The sequence below is a fragment of the Rattus norvegicus genome, chromosome 6 (assembly GCF_021556685.1).
Source record: "Rattus norvegicus strain SHRSP/BbbUtx chromosome 6, alternate assembly SHRSP_T2T, whole genome shotgun sequence".
Classification (NCBI taxonomy): Eukaryota; Metazoa; Chordata; class Mammalia; order Rodentia; family Muridae; genus Rattus; species Rattus norvegicus.
Window position 1 is genome coordinate 76093514 of NC_141539.1, and position 27574 is coordinate 76121087.

Below are 27574 nucleotides of genomic sequence, written 5' to 3' on the forward strand. Positions count from 1 at the left end.
GGCAGCTCTTTGCATTGCTCTGGTCCTCGTGATTTCTGATGCCTTGGAGAAATGAACTTGAGCATTGGCTGTAGATCTTCTCGTTGGAATCCAGAAAGCAGTTTTTATGGCAACTACAGTTTTGCCCTTTCAAAAGCTTTTCTTTAAAGTATGTAATAGTTTTGTAAGTTTAAATGCTGCATATAAATATAATTTACACGCTGCTTCAAATTAGATCACTAAATTGTAACATTCTCAATCTTTAACTTTTCAAATGTCTGCAGAAGATTAAAAAATAAAAATTATTTTGACAATTAGAAGTTCTCCTTTACAATTTTTCATATTTTGATTAGATTCTTTCCCTCACCTCTTCCTCCCCCTCCCTCTCACCCAACTCCGTGTTAATTATACTCTTTAAAACAAAAATAGAACTAACAAAACACACACACACACACACACACACACACACACACACACACACACACACCTCTCAAGACAGAAAACCTCACAGAGTCCATTTTGTACTCGTCAACTACTCCTGACATCAAGCCTGCCCTGGAATGTGATTGACATGTACCCAGTGTCACTCCATGGAAGGAAACGGAAACTCTGAGACTTGCAGGTAAATGAATGGAGCTAGTAATAGATATCCTGAGAGCGACCTGAGGCCCAGAAGACAGACATACTTTCTCTCTTCTCCATGGATCTCGTTTTAAGCTCTAGATCTTTGTATGTCACTTAGAATACCGACCCACAGACGTTATAGAAAGCTCTGGGTGGGGAGTAGGGACATTTTCCAAAGAAGGGGAACAGGGTATAGTTTTATAGAGAGATAAAGAGGAAATGAACAGGAAGATTAAATGGGGATGGGAATGGGAGGTAGAGTACAGGAGAGGATAGGGAAGGGATACCTAACACTACAGGTGGTTCCTTAAAACTAAAAATGGCTTGATTTTTAAAGTAGGCTTATGATATTTTAGGCATCTTTGGACAAATCCTATGCTTCATTAACATCTACTTCTTGGTTATGAATATCTGCACATATAAGCAGTTGGCTTAAATTTTGTGTTAAGAGATTTATATTTCTATAAATCACTGATAACCATGGTTTTTTAATGAGGATGCTGTTATTTTTATATTTGAAATTTTCTTGTTTTACCCATATAGTGCTCTGAGGGATGATGCTTTAAATAGTGTACTGGCTGGTTTTGTGTATCAACTTGACACAAGCTGGAATTATCACAGAGAAAGGAGCCTCAGTTGAGGAAATGCCTCCCTGAGATCCAGCTGTGAGGCATTTTCTCAGTTAGTGATCAAGGGAGGAGGACCCAGCCCATTGGGAGGATCATTGTGGGTGATGCCATTCCTAGGCTGGTACTATTGGGTTCTATAAGAGAGCAACTGAACAAGCCAGGGGAAGCAAGCCAGTAAATAACATCCCTCCATGGCCTCTGCATCAGCTCCTGCTTCCTTCCCTGCTTGAGTTCCAATCCTGACTTTGTTTGGTGATGAATAGCAATGTGGAAGTGTAAGCTGAATAAACTCCTCCCCAACTTGCTTCTTGGTCATGATGTTTGTGCAGGAATAGAAACCCTGACTAAGACAAATAATATTTTAGTAAATGGGCTTAGAGTAAGCAAAGAAGACCCGTGAATCAGGTTTAGATAACAAGTGAACTGTGAATTGATATTGTCTCCAAGTTGTCAGAGCCCACTTGCTCTAGAACTCTGCTAGAGGACCACTTAGGAAATGGAAAATGCCTCGAGTAAAGTCTCCACCTTCTCTGGGCAATATCTGCTTTTGATCTGTTTGGTTTATAGTGACTTTATAGAGATTTATCTAGGTAACCACCCCTCCTCTCATTTTCTGTAGAAGGGGAAAAGTTTGAAAATGGATCAGAGAACTTTATTTGGGGAAGATGAAATCATTTGTGGAGAGCACACTCTGTGTTGTAACTCGAGCAATGCATTCTTACAGTCGGCTACAAGGTTGGAGGTTACAAGGTTGGAGGTTACAAGGTTGAAGGTTACAAGGTCGAAGGTTACAGGGCTGGCTTGTTCCATCCACTGTGTCACTGATTTGTGCTAGTCAGGAGGGCCAGCAAAGGAAGGAAGAACTTTCTCATCCTTCAGGGTTTTCTAAAGAATTTACATATCAGTAATTTCTCCTTTGTAATTCTTTGTACAACCAAAATAAAATGTTGCATAAGCCACTAGGAAGAGCAAAAGCCATGAGTAGTTCAGACATAAAAAACAATTAGGTTCCACATTAAGTTTCTCTAGTTAAAGGGTCCTTACAGGGAGCAGATTTTCATTTAAGTTGTATAATTTAATTATGAGTGACAGACAATTTGAAGCAGAATTATTTAATACCTGTTCATTAAGCACTGGTCAGCTATGAGGGGAGAGTCTGGGTACAGATAGAGAGGGAATATCGACATGCCTGCCAGTGCTCCCTTCTGTTAAGTGACATACTATGAGATTGGGAATATGTCTGTAGATATATGACCCTGAATATGCCATATCTCATCTGAAATTGGGAAGATAGTTATATAAAAATAATGATGCTGAAAGAGCTGTTTTATGTCTTAGAAATATGGAAAAAAATTCTGTGAACTTCCTAATTTGTAAAATTTGCCCAGGGGAACTGATGTCAGGTTAAATGCATCTTCTATACAAGTTTTCTAGTTCATTTTTTGTTTCAAAAGCAAAATCCTTGAGGCTGAATAATTTATAAGGAAATGGTCATTTAAGCCATAGTTTAGTAGGCTGAAATTCCAAGATCATCTGGTTCTATCTATTTGGCTACTGGTGGGGGCCCCTTGTATATCACAACATTGTGGGCAGCATTATGGTAGGAACCTATGTAATAGTATCAACCCATGGTGAGACAGGAAGATAGATAGATAGATAGATAGATAGATAGATAGATAGATAGATAGATAGATTGATTGATTCAGGGGCTAGATTCGCTCTTCTGTAATAGCTCTAAGGACTAAGCCATTCTATTAGACCAGCGTTGATATCCTTTACTCATAGTTATATCTATAAGCTATTACCTTGCACTAAGTTCTATTGGTTGTGTGATTTTTTAGTGGGGTTGGGGTGGGGCATGACTAGATGAACATTAATTAATTTCCCTGCATTAAATTCTATTGGTTGTGTAACTTTTGTGAGTTTGCCAAACCAGTAAGTATATATAGGAGGATGGGTTACTCACAGAAAAGCCTACCCCAGCATAGGTGAGGAGTCTTAAAAGTTGTATCCCTGGTGCTTTCTGCATGACTTTCAGACAGCTTAGCTGGTTAGAATCTCTTCTTTCTGACACTTGTCACCTTGAAGAAGGGCCATGTAAATCTTGTAAGTTTCAGACACTTTCCTATGATTTGTCATTGTGTGCTTCCTTTGCATTTCATTGACTTTCTGGCTCTTAATGAATTTTCGTTCTTCCTCTTGGATGTACTCTTAAAATCTTGACTATTTCTCAGTATTGTCATACAGAGGACTGAACTTTTAGTCTGTGAACCTTTGGGAAACACCAAAAGACTGGAGAAAGTGTTATTAATGAGAAAAAAATGGGTCAGATCCTTTCAAGGACACTTTCTGATAAGAATCAGATCAACCCCTTGATGAGCAGCTACTGGCCCTTGATGGCTTCTGGAGACAGTCAGTCAGTTTCTCTAAGAATGTGGCCGTGATAGATAAGCCACACTCCAGTGTATGGACTCACACTCATGAGTTAGGAGCAACAATGAACAGAATCAGTGAACTATTTTTAAATAAGAGGACACAAAGTTGGGAGGGAGAATTTAGGGTATATCTTGCAGGGGTTAGGTGAAGGAGGTTAAATATGTTCAAAATATTTTTATGAGCCTATGAAATCCTCAAAAAGTAGGAAAAAGTATTATACTTTTAAAATAAACAACAATAAAATATGATCAAAACAGCAATCATATAGCTGTTGCTGCACAAGGGGCTGGAGTCATAACTGTCTTACAGCTGAGCTGTAGGTGTTGGCTAGAAATGACCCATGAACAAATGGCCAACAGTTCTGCTTCTGACTTCTTAGCTTGGTCAGGAAGTTTGTCACTATGAGACCCAACAGAGCAGTTTCTATTGTGAATGCTCACCAGGCCATGAGTAAAGGCCATGGCGCCAACACATACATCTGCTGATTAAGGCTGTGTTATTAGCCTCCTGGCTGTTCAATGCAGTTCCAGTCAGCGAGCTTTTATGTAGAAAATCGTTGCGCATCGCACAGGGTGGACCAGCTACTTTCTTTCTTTAGATAGTAGGAATTCAATTTAGAGTCATTTGACGTGGGCTGCCATAACAGTGACATAGTTTTAGTTCCTTGGGACCTTAGTTCTCAGAAATAGGAAATTGGAAGTAGCATGATCAATATGCTTAAGTGGCAGAGAACATCAACGATCAGTTGTTGGCGCTGGGCATCTGGTGTTCTCTGAAATGAAGAGACTTGCCAGTCTGCCAGTGCTGGCAGTCTCAGATGAGGATAGAAAAGGAGAAAGTGTCCTTAATCTTCCTGGGGAGAATTTCTTAGATGGCAGCTAAGAGTAGCCTTAGGGTAACTGTTTTCTAAGCTGTTGAAAATCAATCTGCATTCATTACTTTCTTAAAATATGTCATTATACCACTATCCAAAGCACATGTTTATGAAATCACAAGGGATTCTAAAAGGCAGATCACTACATAGTGTCAGCTACTGATACATGTTTTAAAGAAAAATTGTGCCAGGAAAGGCAAGAGCTGGGTGGCTCTGGGGTGGGTGCCACTTTAGGAAGGCTGTACTGCCTTCCCAGCCACCCTTCAGTGTGCCGTGCCACAGTTGTTTCTAGGACTCCAGCTTCCCTTCAGATGGCTGGCCCAGCAGGTTTCTCCTACCACTCAGGGCCTGACCACCTCTTGAGGAGGCCCTTCCTCCACCCTCCTCTCTCCCTCCACTGTATTCTTTACTACAGGACTGGGGATGAAAGAGTCAATGAAATCCATTGATAAATCTTTTGCCATCTGACCCTGTAACACTAGGCACCTTTAAAAAGTGGTATAGCAACTCATGCTGCACTTCTTATGAGATACTGTATAGAATTTTTTACACATTTTCCCTATAGCTTAAGACGTCTCGGAGCTCTGCATATGTTCATTCTTTGAGGGGTAACAAGCAGCTCCTGTACCATTGTTTCTTGTTACATCGTCACAAAAGATGGATCATAAGGCAGCAGTAAGATGACTGTCTTTGCTTACTTGAGTTTCTGAAAGTCAGTAGGCCATTTCCTTTTCACAGTTTACTGTCTTCTTTTATATAGAACTGGAAATAATATATCTATTCAGTGATTACCTGTTAATATCTATATGTTCTATAAGCATTTAATTATCAGTTATTAGCTCAGTGCCCAATATATATGAGTATTTCAGCACTCACTGGACAAGGACAAAAACGAATTGGTGGCAAGCATAGTGGGCACTGTCTAGTCTAGTGGACTTTGGCAGCTTTCTGAGAAAGTGAATCAGTGCGGAGAGCAGAAGCTCAGGCTTTATTTTAAGAGCAGAAGCAGGTGCAATTAAGTACTAACTCAGTTGCAGTTTGTGCTTGTGTCCATGTGTGCGTGTGCGTGTGCGTGTCCATGTGCATGTGTGTGTTAGGGACAAACTGGATTGGCAATGTTGAAACAGAGAGTGACCCAGAGGCTTTAATAAGAACAGATGGTTGTGGCCTTAATTCTTGACAGTAGAAGGAAGAAGTGGGTGTATTTGAGAGATTTTAGCAGACAGGGTAACTAACTGGCTGGGGAAATGAGGGAAAGAGAAGCATTAATTATGAGGTCAGCTTTCTAGTTTAAGTAACTAAGAGGATCCCAGGGCCTTTTACAGAGGCTAGAGATGCCATGGGAAGAGCCAACTGAGGGGAAGGGCACAGGGTGCTTCTCTATCTACTGAAGTTGGGTATTACAGACTTAATCATATGATGCATCCTTAAAAATGTCTACAAAGTAAGAACCAACTGTCGATGGTACTGGGAGATTAGTTAGATTAAAATTAAATACTTTTCCTTTTACTAAATATTTATTTCCATCATTAGTATGCTTATTTTTAATGAAAGAAAAAACAAAAAATTTTATTGCATAGGAAATGCTATACTAAAACAAACAAATATGAAGCAAATCCTCTAGGGGACAAAAAACTAAGACCTTATTATACAGAATGTAAGCTGTATGTAAATAAATGATCTTTCCTGACTAGAAGACCACAGTGAAAGAGGCTATTAATGTATATTATATATAAGGTCAGTGTCACCTGGAAATTCATGTTTATCATTCAAAGCAGGTCCAGTAGGCAGTGTGTGACCATGTTGTCATCCATTATGCTTAGCCTACAGCATAATGTTGGTACCTCAAAGGATAGCCATTACTTCAGATAAGTTATTTATATATTACATTCGTTTACATCAAATCCACTGACATTGTTATACAGTGCTGTTACTTATATCACCTTGGTTTTTAGGTTGATTGGGGTCAACTGGACTATTTAGTTGTTGACATGCCACCAGGAACAGGAGACGTGCAGTTATCAGTTTCACAGAATATCCCCATTTCAGGTAAATTCTAAAAGTTTGATTTGTTTTCCCTTTGATGTATTACTGTTACTAATGCATAAAAATAAACTATATCGTCGACAAACTTTCTGTCTTAAAATTATTTATGGTTTGGTTGTTAAAAATCAGAATTATGTATTGAACTTTTGATAATATGTCTATTTATAAAAACAAAAGGTATTTTTAAAGGTAATAATATAAGGGTTGGGGATTTAGCTCAGTGGCAGAGCGCTTGCCTAGCAAGCGCAAGGCCCTGGGTTCGGTCCCCAGCTCCGAAAAAAAAAAAAAAAAAGAAAAAAAAAGAAAAGGTAATAATATAAATCTGTATTCTAGAAAAATTGCAGAATGAAGTATTTTTAGGTAGATTATGGTTATTTGGCTATGCTGACAATTGTTCAACTCTTAACGGCAAAACCTTAAAAACAACCAGAAAATATTAATGAAACCAATTAGGAGTAAATGGTAGGAAATTGGCTTTTTGGCAAATGTAGTTATGGGAAATTTTTATATTCTGCTATATCTTTAGCTTTAAAGTCAAGGAAATAAATATAATGGTTTATTTGGTCAAGTATATCTTGTATATGGAATTTAGAAATTGCTGGTAATAAACTCTTTATTTTGGATTCAATTCCAAAAATTTCTCTGAAACATTTGCAAATGTGTGCAGATGCACACATACATTGGGCTTCTAGGATGATAATGAAAACTTAAAATACCTCTGCAGATAATTCGTATTGGTTATTTTAGCTTTGCCATTGACATTTAATTTATGAAAAGGCTGAAATCTAGGATTTTTGCCAAGCTAAATGTTCTTTGTTCCTAGTGGGAGAGCATCAGTAATATGAGTATTAAGTGTTTTGATGTGTTTGCTATCGTAGTGGAGTATTCAGGTGAGGCTGGCTATAAAAGATGAAAGTGGCATAAAATGCAAATAGAAAAGTTGATCCTGCCGATGGTCTCTCTACTGTGTAATGTGACTTCCCTTTGTAAAGTAGAAGAGGTAACTGACTTCTTGAGTCCCACAAGTACAGTGCATCATAGCTGAACACAGTTGTGAATGGATTTAAAGCTCTGATTAGAACCTCTGCATTAAAGATCTCTGGTAACATCTGAGTCGTGGTTTGCTGAGTTCAACCTTAGGGCATCCAAACCATTTAAGCTGAAGTCAAGTCGCGATGCTGTGATAATGTACATGTACCACTGAATGTGTCAAACCTATGCCCCTGTGAAGTAAGTATCTAGCCAGTGGGGTTTACTGCAAGGAGTAATGTTTTGGATCCTGAGACTACTCTGTGACTCCTTAACTTACCCATTCCAGGAAAAGTCTAAAGACCATTGAGAAGTAGCTCCTTTGATTTCAGTAGAGTTCCTGACGACTCACTGAGGGGGTCTTGGAGCTTACCTGTGCTACTCACTAGTCTTGCTCATTGTGACCGTCTCGCCCTTGGTAGAGTCATAGCAATTAGAACTAGTGTCCATGTGCTGTGGCATGACACCAATGGGGAAAAGACCCCGGTTTTTCTAGTGAGTGTACACTGACTTTATAATTCAAAAGAGTGAAGGAGCTGGTAGAACTGGTACTTTGCAAACATGAGATCTTGGCTTCAGTCCTCAAAAGTGGGGACTAGGGGTATCAAACAGTAAAAATACCCTGCCTAAGTGATATCCGAGGGAGTGTGGGATATGTTTGATCATTTCTCTATGTGTTGGTTAAGATGTTTGTTCTTGAAGTTCAGTTTTATTTGGGACAATCCCATCTCCTAGCAAGCGTGTTTAAGGAGATACCAGAAGTGGGCTGGCTCTAGGGATCAGTGGGTGTGGTTTCTGGCTTGGCTGCATCCTGACTGTCCTCAGTTTGTATAATCTGGAACAGCCTGTCAGAGCTGTGTTTGCCCTTCAGGCTTATCAGTTGCCCTTCAGAATTATCTCTTTCCTATTTATAAACCTAGTTTCCTGTCTCTTTTTATCACTGACATTAAAACTCTTTTAAGAGAGTTTGTTCTACTTTTTCTTATGTTCTATATTTGTCCAAGACACAAGACTCCTTTGGACCTGTGTCTGTGATGAGACTTCCTGCTCCTTCCCCTTACGTCCCTTCACAACAGGTGAAACCCCACCCCCACCATGCACTCCCTCCCACCCACCCCCCTTCCTTTAGCTTTGCTGTTTGGATCTCTATACACATTTGACCCTCTTTCAGAATGCCTTTCCATTGCAGTGAGTTACATGCCCAAGTTCTGTGTGACCTTTAAAAGCCTTCTGCTGTAATGCCCAGCCCCTGCCTTGGCCCCAGACCTCCCAGATAGGACGCATCTATCCCTCTTTGGAATTAGGACCACTCCTCAGGACCCAGTGCTCTTCCTTTGAGGCATGCACACTATTTGAAGTGCTGTCTTCCCCAGCACAGGTCTCCATTCATTCACCTGTGCATTCCCTGGTGAGCAGACTCACTGCCTTCCTGCAGGTATCAGGAGCAGGGCATATGCAGGTGCCTGTTTTATCACTGTCATGTTATCTTTCCAGCCGCTTGAATGCCAGAACATCTTCCTGTCCATCCCACTGTCTCCTAGACTGCCTGGGCAGAGCATGTGCAGCTAACATGGACAATGCTGGGCTGCCAGTTGTCACTGTTCCTGTGAAAAGATTGCTGCGTTCTTACCATTCTTATGCTCTATGCTCAATCTGCTAACTCCCCCACTGCTTTCACACAAGAACTTTATAGATGAATAAGTTAAACAAAGCATTTCCTTAACGCCAGGGAGAAAGGTAATTTCATTTTAGGTATTTATTTTGATGCGGATGACCTCCTTGTAGACAGTTGATACTGTTTAATGTCCCATTTCTTATTGTACTGAGATGAGGAGGGGTGTGTCCTTTGGCTACAGGTGATGTGAGAAGCACTAGAATTGTTCCATTCTACGGTAAGAAATTCTCCTTTTGCATGATGCTAACCACCTCTCTGATTATACCCTTCCTTAAAGAGCCCTGCCTGTCCCACATTTATAAGGGTCTAATGAGATAATGTAAATGCTCTTATCTAAATGCATACATAGTATCGTTTTAGAAACTGTTTAAATGCTTTAAAAGAGCTATTTGCTGAGGGGGATATCATTTGGTAAAGTGTTCCCCAGGAAGACTCGTGTGCTGAAGGCTTGGTTCCAGCCAGAGGCTTTGTTGAGAGACGGGTGGGTCATGAGGGTTCTAGCTTCATCGCTGGGTTGGATAACAACCTAACTTGTCCCTTCAATCCTCTCTGTTTTCTGGCCACTCTGGCAAGCAGTTTTATTCTCCTTTCGCCTGCAGGATGCTGTGTCTCCCAGTGGTGCAGAACTAGCCAGGTCAACTGGCCATGGACAGAAACCTTTGATCATGAATTAACATAAATAATTGTAGTTGTTTTTCTCAACAGTTTTGCCACAGTGACAAAACACTGACTGATGCAGGTGCTACTGAAGAGATGTGACCCAGAGTCTATATGAAGTTCACATTACTCCAAGTCATGTGGGGAACAAAAGAAATGTTCTGTACTTGGAAAGAGGCATTATTTTGGAAATTCTTAGCAGACCTGTATGAGCAAAAAGATCATCCTTCTAATTAGCAAGTCTTTGTATGTGTTCTATTTTGTTCTGTGGGTAGATAGGCTCAGTATAAGAAGAAATTTCAAAAAACAAAAAACAAAAAAACCCCTATTCTCTTATTTGCGTTAAAGTGTTGTACAGCAGCAGAGATGAAGGTGTGGGCAGCCCATCAGTGAGGAATCGTGTAAATCTGAGCCCACATGGACTGTGAGTGCAGACCCAACACTCCTAGATCTTAATTGCAGGAAAGAAAGGATGTGGGATAAAGGATGGGAGTGAGATCATGGCTTCAGAGTTGCTCTTGTCTTACTGAACATGCCAAGAGATAGCATCAATGTCAACCTCATTGTGTTTCATACCTTGTTATCGATGATACAGCTTACTAGATTTTGTTTGGTAGTTTATTTTGCTAATTATTTGTTGATATGTCTTGGATTGGATAGATTCCAGCGTTGAATTCTGTTTTGTTCTCCGCATGTGCACTGATGTTCTCCTAGGGGTTACTGGTCACTTGCTTATTTTCCGTAATAGAGGAGAACTAATATTTCTTTGAGAGGCATTATAATTTTCTTCAACATTTTAAAAACATGTGCAGTATTCTAGTTCTCAAATTCTAATGGCTTTATGTTTAGCTCTTAGAATTAAGCAGAGTGTAAGCGTTATGTCACGTGTGTGAACCATGTCTTCCTTTCCCAAGGACTGGGGAATTAGTAACTTAGAGTGTTATATTAGCAGATGACACATCTGAATTCAGTGAAGAGTTTAGGTACAGAGGTGTGGGCAGCAGCGTTAGCGACACTAAAAGATGATGAAGCCAGTGACTAATGGCAGGGCTTCTTCCTGCCCCTCCACCTGAGAAGGCAGGGGGGGTGGCGTTAGTATCCTGTAGAGTCCTGGAATCTGTAAGAGGTGCTTGGTGGAAGCTATAGCGACTCCAGGGTAAGAAGAAAGTCTGTGCCACAGTCTGACACCACAGCAGCTCCCTTCCCACAGTCTTCCCTCCTGCTGCTGGGCAGACACCTGTCTGAGCCACAAAGCTAGGAAGCTCAGGAGACAGTCCCCAGACATCGTTTTCCCAGGGCCCTGATCATGACAGTAAAGGGTGAGGAAGAAGGGTTGACAAGGCAGGTGGAGTAACCAGCTCAGCTTCTGTTCTTTGTGGCCACCGTTTCATTGCGTATTAGTGGCAGGGACCGGTGAAGCTCTAAACAATACTTGGGATTTATGGCCTCCAAAACCTTCCAAGCTAATAAGGACATGAGTAGAACAGTCAAATCAGTGAAAAGTTTATTCTCACAAGGCACAAATGTGATGGCTGTCAATCTTATGACCAGAATATTTATATTATAGATAAATACGTAATGAAGTTTATTTTGTATGGTGCAGAAGAACAGATGTGAGAGTTTATTTTGGTTGGGTAGTTAGGGGCAAGTCATTTAGTATGGTAGTGAGCGTATAGTCAGGTTGAAATTAGCCTTCACCTTACTAAGTAAAGACTGATAGAGAAATGAAATACTGGAAATTATTCAGATGATAGAAGGGAGAAAGGTTAAGAGGCTGAGGGAACCTTTGCTCTTTCTTTGTTCACAGAAAAGAACCAAACAGCCTGATGTGAGTCTTGTTTTCATCTCTTATCTCCTGGGCCAGGAGAAGCCGCTCTGTGCAGTGTAGTCCGCTGGTTAGGATTCTGAATGTCCTTGGGCCCAGAGAAGCTGCATAACAGCCTCTTGCTGTGTTATGATAATGAGGTGATGTCCTTTCTTCTATCTAGGACTCCCCCTATCTGGGCCCTATAGATAGAAGAAGCCAGTAGTAGCCTTTGTGTGTCTCATTCATTTAAATGAGATGGGATAGGAAACTTAAATTAAGGCACTTTAATATTTCAGTCACTGGTTAACGTGAAAGGCACGTGCTGCTTACACAAGTGTCCATCCTGCGCCAGGATGGCTGAGCCATGACCATTATGTTCACCTTCTTTCTTCTCTCCTCTGGCTGCAGTTTCCTTGGCTTCGTCAACTTTCTCTTCTGTGGTAACATTTTGCTAATTTGAACAGTCATTTATAAAATGAAAATGTTTGGGACTGGTAGATCCAGAAATACTTGCTGCTGTGTTAAGTGAGTGCCTGTAGACCATTATGTGAAATAGTTTCTTGATTTTCTAGTATTTACTCTTTAAAGCAAAAAGAACAGTTATTTCGCACATTTAAATCACATAAAATCTTTTATTAAAAATTATAATTCTTTAAAAATAATTTTTATACTTCCCAGACTAAGTCTTTAAAAATAAACTACTATTGATCTTTTGGAAAATTACTGTAAAGTCAAAGAAGTCTTTTTTTTAAAGTTTAGTGCCTTGTTTTTCTCTATAATTATATAAAATTTGTAATGACCTCCAACTATAAAGCCAGCAAGATGAGGAGACTTAAGTTATAGATATTTTTGTTCTCAGAGACATTAAATCATTATTTTTTAAAAGATTGATTTATATATATATATAGTGAGTGTGTGTGTGTGTGTGTGTGTGTGTGTGTGTGTGTGTGTGTGTGTAGGCATGGGTACCCCTAGGCCTGGAGCGGGTATTGGCTCCCCTAAGCTGGAGCTTCAGGTAGCCATGAGCTGCCTGTCATGGAAGAGTGGCCTGTGCTGGGAACTGCTGATCTGTCCCTCCACATCTTCTGAGCAAACTTTGGTTGGCATTTCATTAGTGGGTGCCATGTCTGTGTTTTTCTCATTGCTATGACAGAAACAGTTTGAGGAGAGAAGGAAGGGGCATGTTGGGCTCACAGTTCGGGAAGGCATGGTGGCAGCAGGACAAGATGCTGATATCACATCACACAGGGAGGAGTGGATGCTGGCCCTTGCTTCCTCTCCTTTCCCTCCTTTTTAGTCAGTCTTGTACTCTGCAGTCTGTGAGATAATACAACTCACACACAAGATTAGTCTTCCTCTCTCAGATACTTCTCTGGGAATGTCCTCAAAGATATACCTGGAATTGTGTCCTACTAGTAGATTCCGAATCTAGTCAATCTGACAGGGAAGCCTGGCTCTTACAGACACCTAGTAAGAACTGCGTGGTATAGACTGTTATTGTTATAGTCACTGAATTTGGGAAATTATTTCTAGAATAAATTTATTTTGTAGTTAGACAAAAATGTAAGCAACTGTTGAAGGCTAGAAACTATTTCAGGATTTTTATCTTTTAGGGCACATCTGATACCTCATTATTTCCTTATTTCTTGCTGGCTATAGAGCATGGACCTTGGCAGATGAGGCAGTCATTCTAACATTGAGCTTTATTCCCAGTCTGAACCTCAGTCCTTGTTTAGTTTAGACTTAAATTTCTAAAATTAAATGTAATGCCAATGCTAACAGCAATGTTTTTTATCTAAATTTAAAAAGAAGCATTAATTAGAGCCATTTTATTTAGTTGAACATACACTGCAAGTTTAAGTTACTCTGCATTAGTTACCAACTGATGAAATAGCCTAAGAATGAATCCATTTCTATATTGTTACATGAAGATGTTGAAAACACCTGCAGATGGTTCCAACACAGCCTTCAGAATCGCTTGTGTGACCCAATGCCAGGTGACTAATCAGACTCACTCGTGTGACCCAGCTGACTGGCAGGTGTCTAAATTACTTGAGTTCCTTCCAGGTGCTCATCTCTCATGGGCTTGTTTTAGACATTTTTACAATAGTCCGTTCTATTTTGTTGTTTAGGAATTTTTGAGACTTCTCCATCATGGCTTAACGTGAAAGTTAAAATCCCTCTGGCTTAGTGTTCAGTGAGTAGGTTAATGACCAATGTACAGTCAGAACCACATTAAGGTCTACATGGGAGCTCGTTAACCACTGGCAGAGCACAAGCCCCCCAACCTAAACAGCTTTGCACCTGGTCGTAGATGTCCCAGGCTTCATGACAATCTGGAAGGTGTTCTCAGCGTCTTGGGCATTATGTTGTAGGGAATCAAAGTCTTCCTCTGAAACGGACCAGGCCTCAATCCTGTCTTCTGAAGCTTGCTTAGTTAGTAAAAGTTAGGGTGATCAGGAGCTGTCGGACCCTCATCTGAAGTTTCTTTTTAAAGAAAGAATAACAATTGATGTGACAGTTGGAAATAGCTCAGTGCAGAGAGCTTGCTTAGTTGTGGGTCAGACTCACAACACGGAAATGAGCAGACACAAAGCTAAGAGCTGGGAATGTCAGCACATGCTGTGATCCATTTGTCAGCAGGCTAAGGATAGGGATCACGAGTTCAAGTCCAGTCTGAGCTAAAAACTCTTTAAAAAAGAAAAGAGGTGAAAAGGAAATTTGTTCTATTCTGAAATAAACTGGTAGTTTTAGGGAGAGTGTGGGCAGGTTGAGCCACATGTGAATTTAACAGAATTTAAGATACAACATATTTGATCTTAGCCTTAATTGTGGACAGGTGCTTACAGGCAAATGAGAGCTTTCTGTGTGGTGGAGATATATGTCCAGCAGTTAAGCTTCCCAGGGTGTTGATCAATGAGCGTGACCAAGAAGTAAGGATTTTATCTTACCTCTACTAGGCATAAGAAGGGGGGATGCCATGGGGGAGATGAGAAGGAAGAGAGTGAGTAAAAGAAAGAGACAAAGATCGAGTGCTCATGGCTGAGCTATCTGGTTCCACCCTATACTCTGTGAAGCCTCCTCTGTCCGCACAGCTCCTCAGAGTGCAGCCTAAGTGCCCGGGTTATCTTGGAGGTGTTAGTAACTGAAGTGACTGGAAACCCCATCATCTCTTGGGTGTAATTAGATCTGTATCAGAGTCCACTAGTGAAGAAGTGATGAAGTTGAGCATCCTCTTTTAGCAGTAATTTGAAGTGGTAGGTTTTCATCCAGGACTGTTTTGATGGTTCTTTGCATATCAGTTAACAGAATTCTTCCTGCCCTCCTCCCCTCCCTCCCTCTCTCCCTTCCTCTCTCCATCCCTCCCTGCCTCCCTCCCTCCCTCCACCTTTCCCTTTCCTCCTGGTTTAGTTTCTAAGCCTCACTATGTGACTGGCTGACCTAGCACTCGCTAGGTAGAACAGGCTGACTGTAAGCCTGCAGGAGTTTTCCTGTCCCTGCCTTTCTGCAGGGATTACAGGCATGTGCTACCATGCCTGGCTTGCAAAATTTATTTTCAAGGTTAGCAAAATATTGGTAATGCTTAAATTAATAAAACAGCTGTGGTTGAAGAAAGCATAAAGCTGCCAACAGTGATTCATCTAAGAATTACTTATAATTTGAAGCAGTCTGTGAGCACAATTGAGGAGGATTTGGGTATAAATCACATTTTACTTAATTTGATAACCAGTATTAGTGGGCATTCCTTGATGATATAATTTGGGAAGTTCAGATGTGACAAAAGATGTGGTAGAGTTGACAATAATGACTGCAGTCTACTTTACAGTAAATGTCAATTGCACATTTGACGTCATGATAAACCAGTACAAGTTGAGTGACTCTTCCGTTTTCCTTCCCTGTGGTGCTCTGCTCAAACTGAGGCCCTCATGTGCTAAGCACATGCTCTTCCCCCGAGCTACATCCCTAGTGCATGCTGGTTCTCTGGTGCCGTAAGTGTGTATCTAAGTAAGTCAAGCAGAATTGTCAGCAGTGAGTATGAGGGCCACACTCCTGTGTTGGCTTTATGTTAAAGTGCTCACAGCTGTAGGATGCAGTGCTGTCCCTCAGGCTTGATTCGGAGCAGGCTTTGTCCATGTTTATTATGCCCCCAGCTGAGGCTGTCAGCCCAGCATGGGCGTCCATACAATCTGTGCCCGAAGGCTGTATTGTACAGTTGAGTAGTTCTACCCCACTGATGTTACCGTCAGCTAACCTGGAGTGATTAGGTTTAAATGTTTAACTGCTCTGAACTGTGACCCAAATCCAGACATGCAGTTATGGATCCCCCTCTAAATAGTCACATGACTTAACGATTATGATCCTAGTCTAAGTAATTGCTTGGTGAGGTGTTTACAATATTTGTCAGGATCTACCACAGACTTAGTCCTCAGTGGCAAATCTTAGCAGATCAAACCCTTTAAAAGGTTCGAGTTGAAAAGTATATTTAAGAACATTATATAACTAGATATTTAGATATTAGGAAGTGAATAGAGAATTCTTATGAGACCCTTGAGTCTTTTAATACCCGAAATAATGATAATGTTGCAAACTAAACACTTTTTAATATTGATGACATTTCCTTGTGGTCAGTAGAGGGAGCACAAGTTTCTATAGATTTACCAGAGAACAGAAGTAACATCACTTGTACCGGCATACAAGGAGCGAGTTCTAGGATAGTTCTTATTGCCTCACGTGTTATGAACTATAAAAAATTAAATATCGCCATGTAGAAAGGCAAGGATAAAATGTTTCATCAAATTAAGAGATTGTATTTTAAGCTGTGAGATTCATCACAAGAGAAAAATGGGCATGATTGCCTTAAAATTTACATTTTTGGATGATAATTTGTACACTGGTTAAGGACTAAAATGTCATTTTATTGGAAGCTTTGTCTATGCTGCATTTTTCATAAGTTCTGAGTATTATTAGAGAACTGTTTGAAATGGTTGCTTATATGAAATGCTCAAAAATTCAAAACAGTAAAAGAGGGTGTTTCTGTGAAAGGACCAAAATAGTGAGCCCTAAAACAGTGTTGGGATCAAGGACTTAATTCTTTCAAAAAACAGTATATACTTTTGTTTTAAAAAAAATCTTATACTAAAGTATCTTTCATAAACCTGACTGGTACTTTCTGTGGGATATTACTATATGAGCATTTGGTTATGAAAAGTGATTGCTATCTTTGAAATGTTTGAATGGCACCATTCTAGGTACAAAGAAGCTCAGAAGGGAGCTAATGGTTAAGTTAGGGTTAAATCACTTTCACTCTTGTGGCAATCAAAATAATGTCACTGAACATTTTTCTATCACTTTTATATTATTTTTTTAAATGAGCAGTTCATTTTAGTTATATAGGATCAGTGTAAATAGGTCCATTTTATATGCTGAGATTGATTTAAATTTAGTGACTTATTCAGAGTTATAGAATACGTTAACAAAACTAGAAGCTATAACTCTTGACATCTGGTTTAAAGATTACTAAAATTTCATGATGTACTAATCTAAGATAGGTGATTTTGAAAATGAACAAAAGTAGTTTTAGGTCTTCAGTTTTTTACTAAGTGCCCATTTTGTGCAGGGTATTTTCTCATTAGTTTTGGTTGCTAAAAAAATTAAAATAAATACAACTGGTTATTATATTTGTCTGCTTCTATTGCTGTAACAAAATGTACAAGGCTGTATATTTTATAAAGAAAAGGGATTTGTTTAGCTCATGATTTTAGAATCTAAAAGCCCAAGCTTTCAATAGCACAGTCTGCTTGACTTCTCATCATGGCTTTCCTGGCAGCATGACATTGAGGTAGTAGATATCACACCAAGAGCTTATGCCAGAAGGAGAGATCTAACCATCAGATAGCAGACTAGAAATTTAGGGGTCTGCCTCTGAACAATAACAACTGTTTTTCAAGGCCCCTGTGAGGGCTCACAGGAAAGAACTACCTCAAAGCCTCTGAGGACAGCTCCTTCGCTGCCTTCCTCAGGGCTCTCTCCCACCCCTTTTAGAATAATCCTACTATATCGAGAACTCATACATGAGCAATTCATTTACCTCACTGGTACGTTCTTCTCTCTCCAGTTCCACTTGAATCCCCCCACTGTGACCTCTTATTTTGTTTTGCGTATATACATATGTGCACACACGTATGTATGCACACAGTTATGTAATATACTGAGTCTGTTTAGCTTTGCTGCATCATGTCCCTATGTCCATGGCTGACCACTTGGGATTAGACAACCTGTGTAGACGCTTATCCCTGGAGGAGACTGTTTTTCTCTCGACAAGCGTTGACCACCCGTAAGTCTTTATCTACTGGTAGGACCATGTGGAATTTCCCCTGTCCACGGTGGAATGTCACTTGGTATTGTCTATATGCTCTTTACACGACCATCTTCCCGAGAGTCTGTGGTGGTACTTCCCTGTCATATGGAGAAGACATTATCTCACAGCAGACTGGGCTTCTTGCTATTAAGACTCTTTCTCTCTTGGTGAGTTTCCCTGAGCCTTAGTTGTAGGGGGTTATGTTACAGATGTATCTGTTGAGCTGGGGAGCCCACAGTCACCAATTCTCTGCATAATGATCAGTTGTGGATCTCTGTAATTTACATTTATTGCAAAAAGAATCTGCTTTGATAAAGGGTGAGAGCTACATGCACTCGTGGGTATAGGAATAAGTATTCAGAATACAGTTAGAAACTATATTATTTTGGGGAGAAGGTAGTTCTCTTCTTGGGTTTATGGCATCTCTAACCATGGATAATTGACTGGTTTATAGTGGGTATGATTTCCCTTCTGATAATTGGGCTTTAAACCCAGTTGTACGGGTGTCGGCTCCCCTGCGGTAAAGGCACCACTGTGGTACTTACTACTGTGCGTCTCTTGCCAATCCAGCCACTGTCGTGCTTCACAGGTGACACAGCTGAGTAGCACTATTGATTGCTTCTCTGCCTCAGCAATTTACATCACACCTTTGAATGCTATGAGAGCCAGCGCTCAGGGAAGAGGCTTCCAGGGCAATTGCAGCTTAATTTCTTCAAGTTCTGTTATGAAGTATGTGGTGTCTTCAGCAATAGGTTCTGACTGTCAAACTTTGGGAGGCAATCAAGGGAAACAGTGGTATCCTATGTTGCTTGAGGTATCTTTTGGCGTTCCCTGAGCAGCAACTCAGAAGTTTCCATGCTTGGCATCAGGGCTTTTGTTAGATAGCCTTCGGCTCTTGGGAAAGACATTTTTACCCCTTGTGGCATAAATTCATGTAAATTACTTATTTTTATATATACAGTGTCCTAGTTAGGGTTACTATTGATGTGATGAAACACCATAACCAAAAACAAATTGGGGAGGAAAGGGTTTATTTGCCTTAGTCTTCCACATTGAGAGATGTTCATCAAAGAAGAAAGTCAGGGCAGGAGCTCTAGGATCAGGAGTCTAGAGTCAGGAGCTAGTCAGAGGCCATGGCTGGTAGAGGGATTGGCTGCTGCTTAGTGGCTTATTCTTGGTGGTCATCCCATGGTATGAATCTCCAAAATGTATATATATATATGTATTAATAGTATTTTTAAATAAATATAAAATCATGTTTCCCTGTAGTGTTTTCAATCATCCTTGGTGTTCTTTGTTCCTCTTTCTTTCCCCTCTTGCTTAGTGTTTCCCTCCCTGCACTGATTCCAGGTAAAGTCTCCCTTCTATATTCCCATTTCTCTGTTTATATCTTTAGATAGGAGTCTGTAGCCTGGAATAACCACAGAAAACAGGGTGGTAGAACATGGGACCTCACCTTTTCAAGTATTAGACTAGGGCTCTAATAAGTCAGTTCTTTGGAGGAAAAACACACAGACCACAACACACATGAACCTGTATTGTGTAATGAGATACAGATAGTAGACAAGAACAGTTAAAACAAGAACGCATTTATGTCCTGTGGCTAGAGTTCAGGGCACTTTTTAGAGCCAATGCAACAGAGAACACCCTGCATAGTGGGAAATTGTGAGGGAGAAGATTAGAAAGAAATAGCCCACAAAACTCCTTGTTCCTCTGTGGAAAAAATAGTCTGGGTTTGAGAGGCAGTACTGACTTCCACTTAATAAGATAAGGCAGTCAGGTTGGACAGGGGCAAGGTTCAGAAATACAGTTAGTAGCTAATGCTGGACCATGATATGTTCAATAGGAGGCCTTGGAAATACACATGCCAGTTTTACAGTCAAGAAAACTGAAACCTAGGGTGTTTCTGAGTTCCTTGCCCAAGATTAGTCACAGCCAGATGGGGCCAGAGCTAGGATTAACTCCTTCCACATGACTGGATATGAAAATATATTAATAACAGAATTTAGAAGGTGACAGATTGTGGAAATACTTTGTATGCATAAAGAATAATTTTTGCAGAGATGTGATTAATCTTTTAGAAGAAAGAACTATGGTCTAGCTTTTGGGTTGTTAAGCAGAGAAATTAAGGAAAGCTGGAACAATCCATGAAACTGTTTTAAGACTAGAATGATCTGTCTAATGGCACAACAAAATGGCCTTCCTGACAATTTGTGAGACATTTGATTAATAATAATAAACACAGCAGCAATGATGTTTTTAGCAGCATCTCTTTTTGGATCCCAGTCATCACATGACGTCAGTGTCTAGCAGAGGTGCGCTGCTGCAGCTGCAGACTCGGTACTGCTGTGCCATTTGTGAGAAAGAAACTGAAGCCCACGTGGGCACACAGGCCATCAGCTACAGGATAATTTTGAATCCTTATGTATTTGTATCTCAAAGTTGATAAAGATAAGACATTTCCTAAAGTTATTGCAAAATTTAAAAAAAAGGAAAAAGTAAAAATAAAGACATACAACCAAAAGTTTAAAAAAAATCAATGACATTTGAATTATTGATATTAATGTAAAAGATAGATTTTGATGAAATGTTGACTACAAAAGAATTTCCTATTGGAAAAATGCCATAGGATCTGCTTGTTCTAGCTTGGACTGCCTGTCTCCCTATGTATGTGCTGTGTCACTTGGTAGTCCTGTCCCTTTCCCTTACCTATCTTCTCCCAAAGGACCTTCAGACAGTAGTCTGTGGTACCACTTGACCTTTACTTCACCTAATCAGATATTTATTGCTAATCTCACCTCTATTTTTATTTGCTTTGATAGACTGTCCCTCTGAGTTCTGAAATACCATGTTTTTGTAAACTGAGTGATACTGGTTATTGGGGTATCTAAATCACAGAATTCAAGAAGGTCACAGAATCTGCTGATCATACCAAGTCTTTGTGTTTTCAGTGAGCACTCTCCCAGGCCATCTGTGCATGTAGGGTGATAATGAGGGTCCCAAACAGCTCCATCCCTATCACGCAGTGTTGACTCCATTCAAGCCTGGCCTGTCTGCCCCCACATTACTACCATAGCCCTTGGATTTACCCCAACCAAACCTTCCGAAGCAGTGTGAGTTTTTCAGAACACAAACATTTAAAGCCCAGCTTAGGAGTTGCTAAGATTTTTGAGGGGAGGGAAGGTCTTTCTGGACACCTTCCATATTGCTTCTCCTTGTCTTCCACTTCTCTATTCTATACTGCACACTCTCCACTCCCTCTTCCTGGCAGTGCTCCTTCCTGTTGTTTGGTAGAACTTCAGGACTTCATGCACATCCTCTGTTGACACCTAGTACTTTGTGTGGCAGTCCTCATTTTTTTCTGGTGTACCAGTTAGACCCCTGACTCCTGGGCAGTAAGGTCAGTCCCATACATGTATCATTAACATGTGTCTGAATGAAGAGGTTGCAATGCTCTGGCTATGCTGCTCAGTCAGCTGTGATTTCGGAAGCCAGGGTTCAAAGGCAGGAAAGGGAAATTGCTTGTGTCAAACTTGTGTGAATTGGCCAAGCAGTGTAGAGCCCTCATGAGCATGTGAATAAAGTCATGTTGGAAGCAAAGTTCCCCTGAAGTATTAAAAGATACTTTGCTTTGTTTCTCTTTGGTCAGGTGCTGTGATTGTCTCCACGCCTCAGGACATTGCACTGATGGATGCACACAAGGGTGCGGAGATGTTTCGGAAAGTCAATGTGCCTGTAAGCATCTACTCTCTCCCTGGTAAAAGCATGAGATCTGTCTTGCCTAAGTCAAGTCATTAACAAAACATCATCCATGTTTTAGTTTAACCTTCTGTTGAACATTTCATGAAACTTCTAGTTGATCTCTCCAGTTACCTTAAAACATACTTAAGGTGACAAATATGTCCAAATCATGCTAATCAAGAGGAATTCTGAACCAGGGTTCAGGGACTTCAAGTTTTTTGCAAAACTATGTTCTCCAGTGCTGATGAATCACGTGAGCGACTCAGGAAATGCTTTCATGATAGACTACAATAAACCACCTGTAGGAAAGGAGGTGAAAAGGTAACTCCTTTTCCTTCTGGCTCACTACATTTTAACTCTTGATAGCCCAAGTTCTTGTAGGGAGTATTTTAAGATATTCTGTACATAACAAAATAATGTAAGTATGTAATAAAAATAGACATAGAATAATTAAGATCAGATGGGGCTCAGAGTAAAGTCAGCAAACAAATTGCATGCCATTAAGGAACTTAAATATGCTATGAATTTTCTAGCAGCCAAAGGAAAGAAGCATGATACCAATTAAGGCACTGTCCATTTGCACATGGTTAAAACAAGCTGCTTGCTCAAGAGAAGCCCTGCCGAGAGCAGACACATACTTTCACTCGATTCTTGTGAGGAAGAAACTATATTAAACACACTCTTCTCTTCTCTAAGGGAAAGGTTCTTCCTTCTAGAAGCTTCAACAAAGGCCAGGGAGTAGTACGGGAGGGCAGTTAGAGCATGACCACTGCAGTCCATCTGTCTGTGCGGCTCTCCACAGGCATCTTTAGAGCTAAGAGAAACAGGCCTTTTAAAATTGGGTTCATGCCAGAAAGATGGCTCAGTGGTAAAGCACCTGCTGTCTGACCTAACAGCTTGACTTCCATCCTCAGACGCCATGTAAAGGGGAATGGAGAACCGGCTCACACCTGTGACCTCTCACCTCCACATGTGCAGCATGCGGTGCACACAGATATACACACAATAATAATAAAGAACAATTTTTTAAATCTTAGACCCATGGATTAACTTCAGGGTTCTCATAATTCTCTATCCTGCCTTCCTTCCACCACAAACTGTATGATAATTTTGTTTGGTTGGTTATGGGAAGAACTCATAAGTTTCCTTAAATTCTTCAAAGAGACCATGACACAGAATCTAAAGTTCAAGGATGCTTTCCTAAGTGTTTGTCTCTGAAAGGAGCCTTAAAAGATGCAAAAGAGCATACATAGTAGAGCCAAGGTGACCTTAACCAGGAGTATCCCTCTTCCCAGGCCAGCCAGAGTGGAGCCATGTACAATGGCAGGACAAGCAGGCACTAGTGAGAGTGAGCCTAGTAAGGGACATGCCCGTCTGCCTTCTTTCCAGGGAACTGCAGCTGTTTTCACTGGTGGACCTGAATGTGTGATTAGTGGGTTTAGAGCAGTGGGTGATTAGTGGGTATTCTAGGCTCTAAAATTTTGCTTGGAAAAAATTAAAGCAATGTTAATCACATGGCCTCTACTGACAGAAAACTTCTCTATTGCTCTATGTGTTTTGAGCAATGTGACTTGTATTAGGTCCTCCAGAATAAACTAGATGCAAGCACTGGCCGTGGAGATCACTGACTAGTGCTCCTCTTACATGAGATTAAAACGTTAAGTGGCCAAGAGAGAGGGCAGCCTTCTACCACAGTTGATGGTTGAGTTAACAAGTATTCTGTAATCCTTCCTGGAAAAATTTAGTAATGGGCCCACTGGTCTGTTAATACCAGTGCAAGGTCTAGATACTAGCCCTCTGCCTGCAGGGATGTGAATGCTGAGCTTTGCCTGTGCTGAGGTGAAGGCAGACATACGTCTACTGTACTCTACATCAGCAAATCCAAGAAGGAAAGTGATTTACAGATAGAGGGAATCAGATTTTCACTTCCATTTCATCTCAGAAATGATTCGTTTTATACTACTAGATCATTTTAACTAATGCTGTCATTTGAGGTCATAGTGGCTATGGGCCATACCTTCCATGGACTCTGCTTACTCAAAGTCTAATGACTGCAGTTGACACATTGGGCATGTATGCTTTTAGTTCAGGTGTTTCTTTCATCTGACATTCTTGACACTTCCTGGCATATAAATAATAAAGAAAACAATCTCATACTGATATGTTAGATTTTTTTTTCTAGTCTCCAAGATAGAGAATAGGCCATATAATTCTTACAGAACATGACGAGGAAGAGAGGGCAGCCACTAAGCCCAGCTGGGTATTGCTGGCTAGATGCCACATCAGGATGAAAGCTGAGGATATTAACAAGGAAATGCCACAAGGAAGTGAGGGGTGGCGGCCTTCGAGGGCCCATAGGGCCGTGTCCAGGATTGGTGAGAAGAGGAAACAGCTGTTTGGGATCACACAAGTAATGTTAAGTTTGTAGACTTAGAACAGTTCTGGGTCTTGACAAGGCCAGGATGTGATCATGGGTGTGTTGGGAAGCAATGACATAGAAATGTAAGTCACCAGAGCTGTTTTCTGTGGCTGTTTCTAAGACAGAATTAATCATTCCTTGCTCTGGCATTTTGACATCTGCCTGCTGTATCTCTGTGATAGTGCTCTTGTTATCCCTTAATTTTAATCATTTGCCCTCTATGTTGCAAAATCAGCTTAAAAACAAGTAGAATGTCTTAATCATCTCTCCAACCCAGAGCTCGCATGCGTGTATGTAGTAAGGCTCAGTGTCCAACCCAAAGGACGCATGCATGTATGTAGTAAGGCTCAGTGTCCAACCCAAAGGACGCATGCGTGAATGTAGTAAGGCTCACTCTCCAACCCAAAGGACGCATGCGTGAATGTAGTAAGGCTCACTCTCCAACCCAAAGGACGCATGCGTGAATGTAGTAAGGCTCACCGTCCAACCCAAAGGACGCATGCGTGTATGTAGTAAGGCTCACTGTCCAACCCAAAGGACGCATGCGTGAATGTAGTAAGGCTCACTGTCCAACCCAAAGGACGCATGCGTGTATGTAATAAGGCTCGCCAGTGAACAAGAACTTCCTGTGCTGAGCTCTGTACGCAGTCTAACAACCCTGGTGCTGCTCTATAGAAAAGTGGGTCTCAGTTGTCAGTGAGATGTGAATATGGTGACTTCTGCGAGCTTTCTGGTTCTTAAAAGCTGCAGAGTCTAAGGAATGGCAAAGTGTTCCGAGTTAGAAAGTGTTCCATAATGCAGAGGCAACGCTTTGCAGCTTATCCCACTTCATTCCGTTCCCCCTGGTTTTTACTCTTGTTCTGTTTTCCCCCTTTTGAAGTGCATTAGTTACCATGGAAACAGTGATGTCATTGGAATTCATTGGTATGGACAGAGTTTAGTGATGTCTGCAAGAATGTTTTGAAGTTAATTTAAATGATTTCTTAACTCAATGCATAGCTTGGGAAAGGAGGAAAGAGATGAGGGATTAAATTCTGGCCTCTGCCTGAAATGATTTAAAAAAAAAAAAAACTATGACAAAACCTTGGTTATAGCAGGATTTGTATGTAGACTGCTCTTTTCAAAAACATAAGAATGTTCAGCCTTGCCCATTTTTAGTAGTGAGTAATTTATGTATGGTATCCTTCTGACCCACTTTTGTCACCTCCTTTCTGAGAGCGCCTTGTGTACTTTGCCGCTGTTTCACTGCCTGAGTGTTTGGTCTCATGGGGATTTTCTTTCCAGGCCTTTCTTCTGAAGCTCATCCAGCTCGTGAAGAGCACCACACTGTATATTTACTCTCTCATTCCTCAGTCACGCGGGGGCACCCTTAACTTTGACAAACAGTTGTTAACTGCTGCATTCCATGAGGACATGTTTGCTGACACTTAGTGTCCTTTATAATGAAGTACTGTGTTCCCGTGTACTTTCTATTGCTGAGATAAACACATGGCTAAGAGCAACCTGGGAGGAAAGGGTTTATTTCATCCTAAGAATCAGGGTCCATCACTGAGGGAGGCCAAGGCAGGAATTCACAGCAGAAACCACAGAAGGCTTGCTTCTCCTGCCTTGCTTAGCTACCTTTCCTACACAGCCCAGGCCCACGTGCCCAAGAATGACGTAGCAAACAGTGGGCTGGATGCTCCTTTATCAGCTGAGCTTTCTTCTTCCCACTGACTCTGGCTTATATCAAGTTGGCAAAAGCTACCCAGCACTATAGAGGGACTTACTTGGACCCCAGCAATATAAATATTGACACAGGCTTATTAATGTTTTTAAGCCTAAGGTCTTCTACTACTCTGTCCTGACTAACTCTGGCCTACACGCAACCATGTGGCCAGGTTTACTCTCTGCTCTGCTCCAGCCATTGGCCCAGTGTCCCTCTCTCTGCCCTGCCGTTCTGCCTTCCACTCCCTGCCCAGCTATGGGCCCTCAGATCTCTATCAAAGCCAATCAGATACAATTCTACATTGCCTTAGGCAGGTGAGGAAGGAACCGATAGTTACAAAATATGAGAGTGGTGATAGGACATTAACTCTCTGTTGGTACAGGATTAGCAATTGAATATACAGAGCCACACCTTCACACAGTGTGGCTCAGCACAAAGGGGAAAGAAAAGCTGACCTGTTTTCTCTGACTACTTTTTGATTTGTTGATTAACTTTGTGATGCTGAAGGGACCCTAAGTTCTGAGAATAAAAAACTAACCAAATAAGTGAAAGATCTGTATGACAAGAACTTCAAGTCTCTGAAGAAAGAAAATGAAGGTCTCAGAAGATGGAAAGATCTTCCGTGCTCATGGATTAGCAGGATTAGTATAGTAAAAATGGCCATCTTGCCAAAAGCAATCTACAGATTCAATGCAATCCCCATCAAAATTCCAACTCAATTCTTCGTAGAGTTAGAAAGAGCAATTTGCAAATTCATTTGGAATAACAAAAAACCAGGATAGCAAAAACTATATTCAACAATAAAAGAACTTCTGGAGGAATCACCATCCCTGAACTCAAGCAGTGTTACAGAGCAATAGTCATAAAAACTGTATGGTATTGGTACAGAGACGGGAAGGTAGATCAATGGAATAGAATTGAAGACCTAGAAATGAACCCACACACCTATGGGCACTTGATCTTTGACAAAGGAGCCAAAACCATCCAGTGGAAAAAGATAGCATTTTCAACAAATGGTGCTGGTTCAACTGGAGGTCAATATGTAGAAGAATGCAAATCCATCCATTCTTATCGCCCTGAACAAAGTCAAGTCCAAGTGGATCAAGGACCTCCACATAGAACCAGATACACTCAGACTAATAGAACAAAAAGTGGAGAAGAGCCTGGAACACATGGGCACTGGGGAAATTTTCCTGAGCAGAACATCAATGACTTATGCTCTAAGATCAAGAATCAACAAATGGGATTAATTTGCAAAGACTCTGTAAGGCAAAAGACACTGTCATTGGGACAAAAGGGCAACCAACAGATTGGGAAAAGATCTTTACCAATTCTACATCCAATAGAGGGCTAATATCCATTATATACAAAGAACTTAAGAAGTTAGACACCAGAGAATCAAATAACCCTATTAAAAATGGGATACAGAGCTAAACAAAGAATTCTTAGCTGAGGAGTATCAAATGGCTGAGAAGTACATAAAGAAATGGTCAACATCCTCAGTCATCAGGGAAATGCAAATCAAAACAACCCTGAGGTTCAACCTCACACTGGTCAGAATGGCTAAGATCAAAAACTCACATGACAACAGA

At 40.8% G+C, this 27574-nt stretch overlaps 1 protein-coding gene across 13 annotated transcripts in view; it reads left to right on the top strand.

The window, feature by feature from the left end:
* Nubpl (NUBP iron-sulfur cluster assembly factor, mitochondrial) overlaps nt 1–27574 on the top strand; it is a 214899-nt gene that overhangs the window by 165063 nt on the left and 22262 nt on the right. For all 13 annotated transcript variants that reach the window (XR_015621755.1, XM_087552646.1, XM_087552649.1 and 10 more), the window contains 2 exons: nt 6498–6591; nt 21764–21849. Coding sequence is in view for 12 of the 13 variants with exons in the window: in XM_087552646.1 (XP_087408772.1) it covers nt 6498–6591; nt 21764–21849 (180 nt within the window). In the remaining variant the exon portion in view is untranslated. The remainder of the gene's footprint in view (nt 1–6497; nt 6592–21763; nt 21850–27574) is intronic.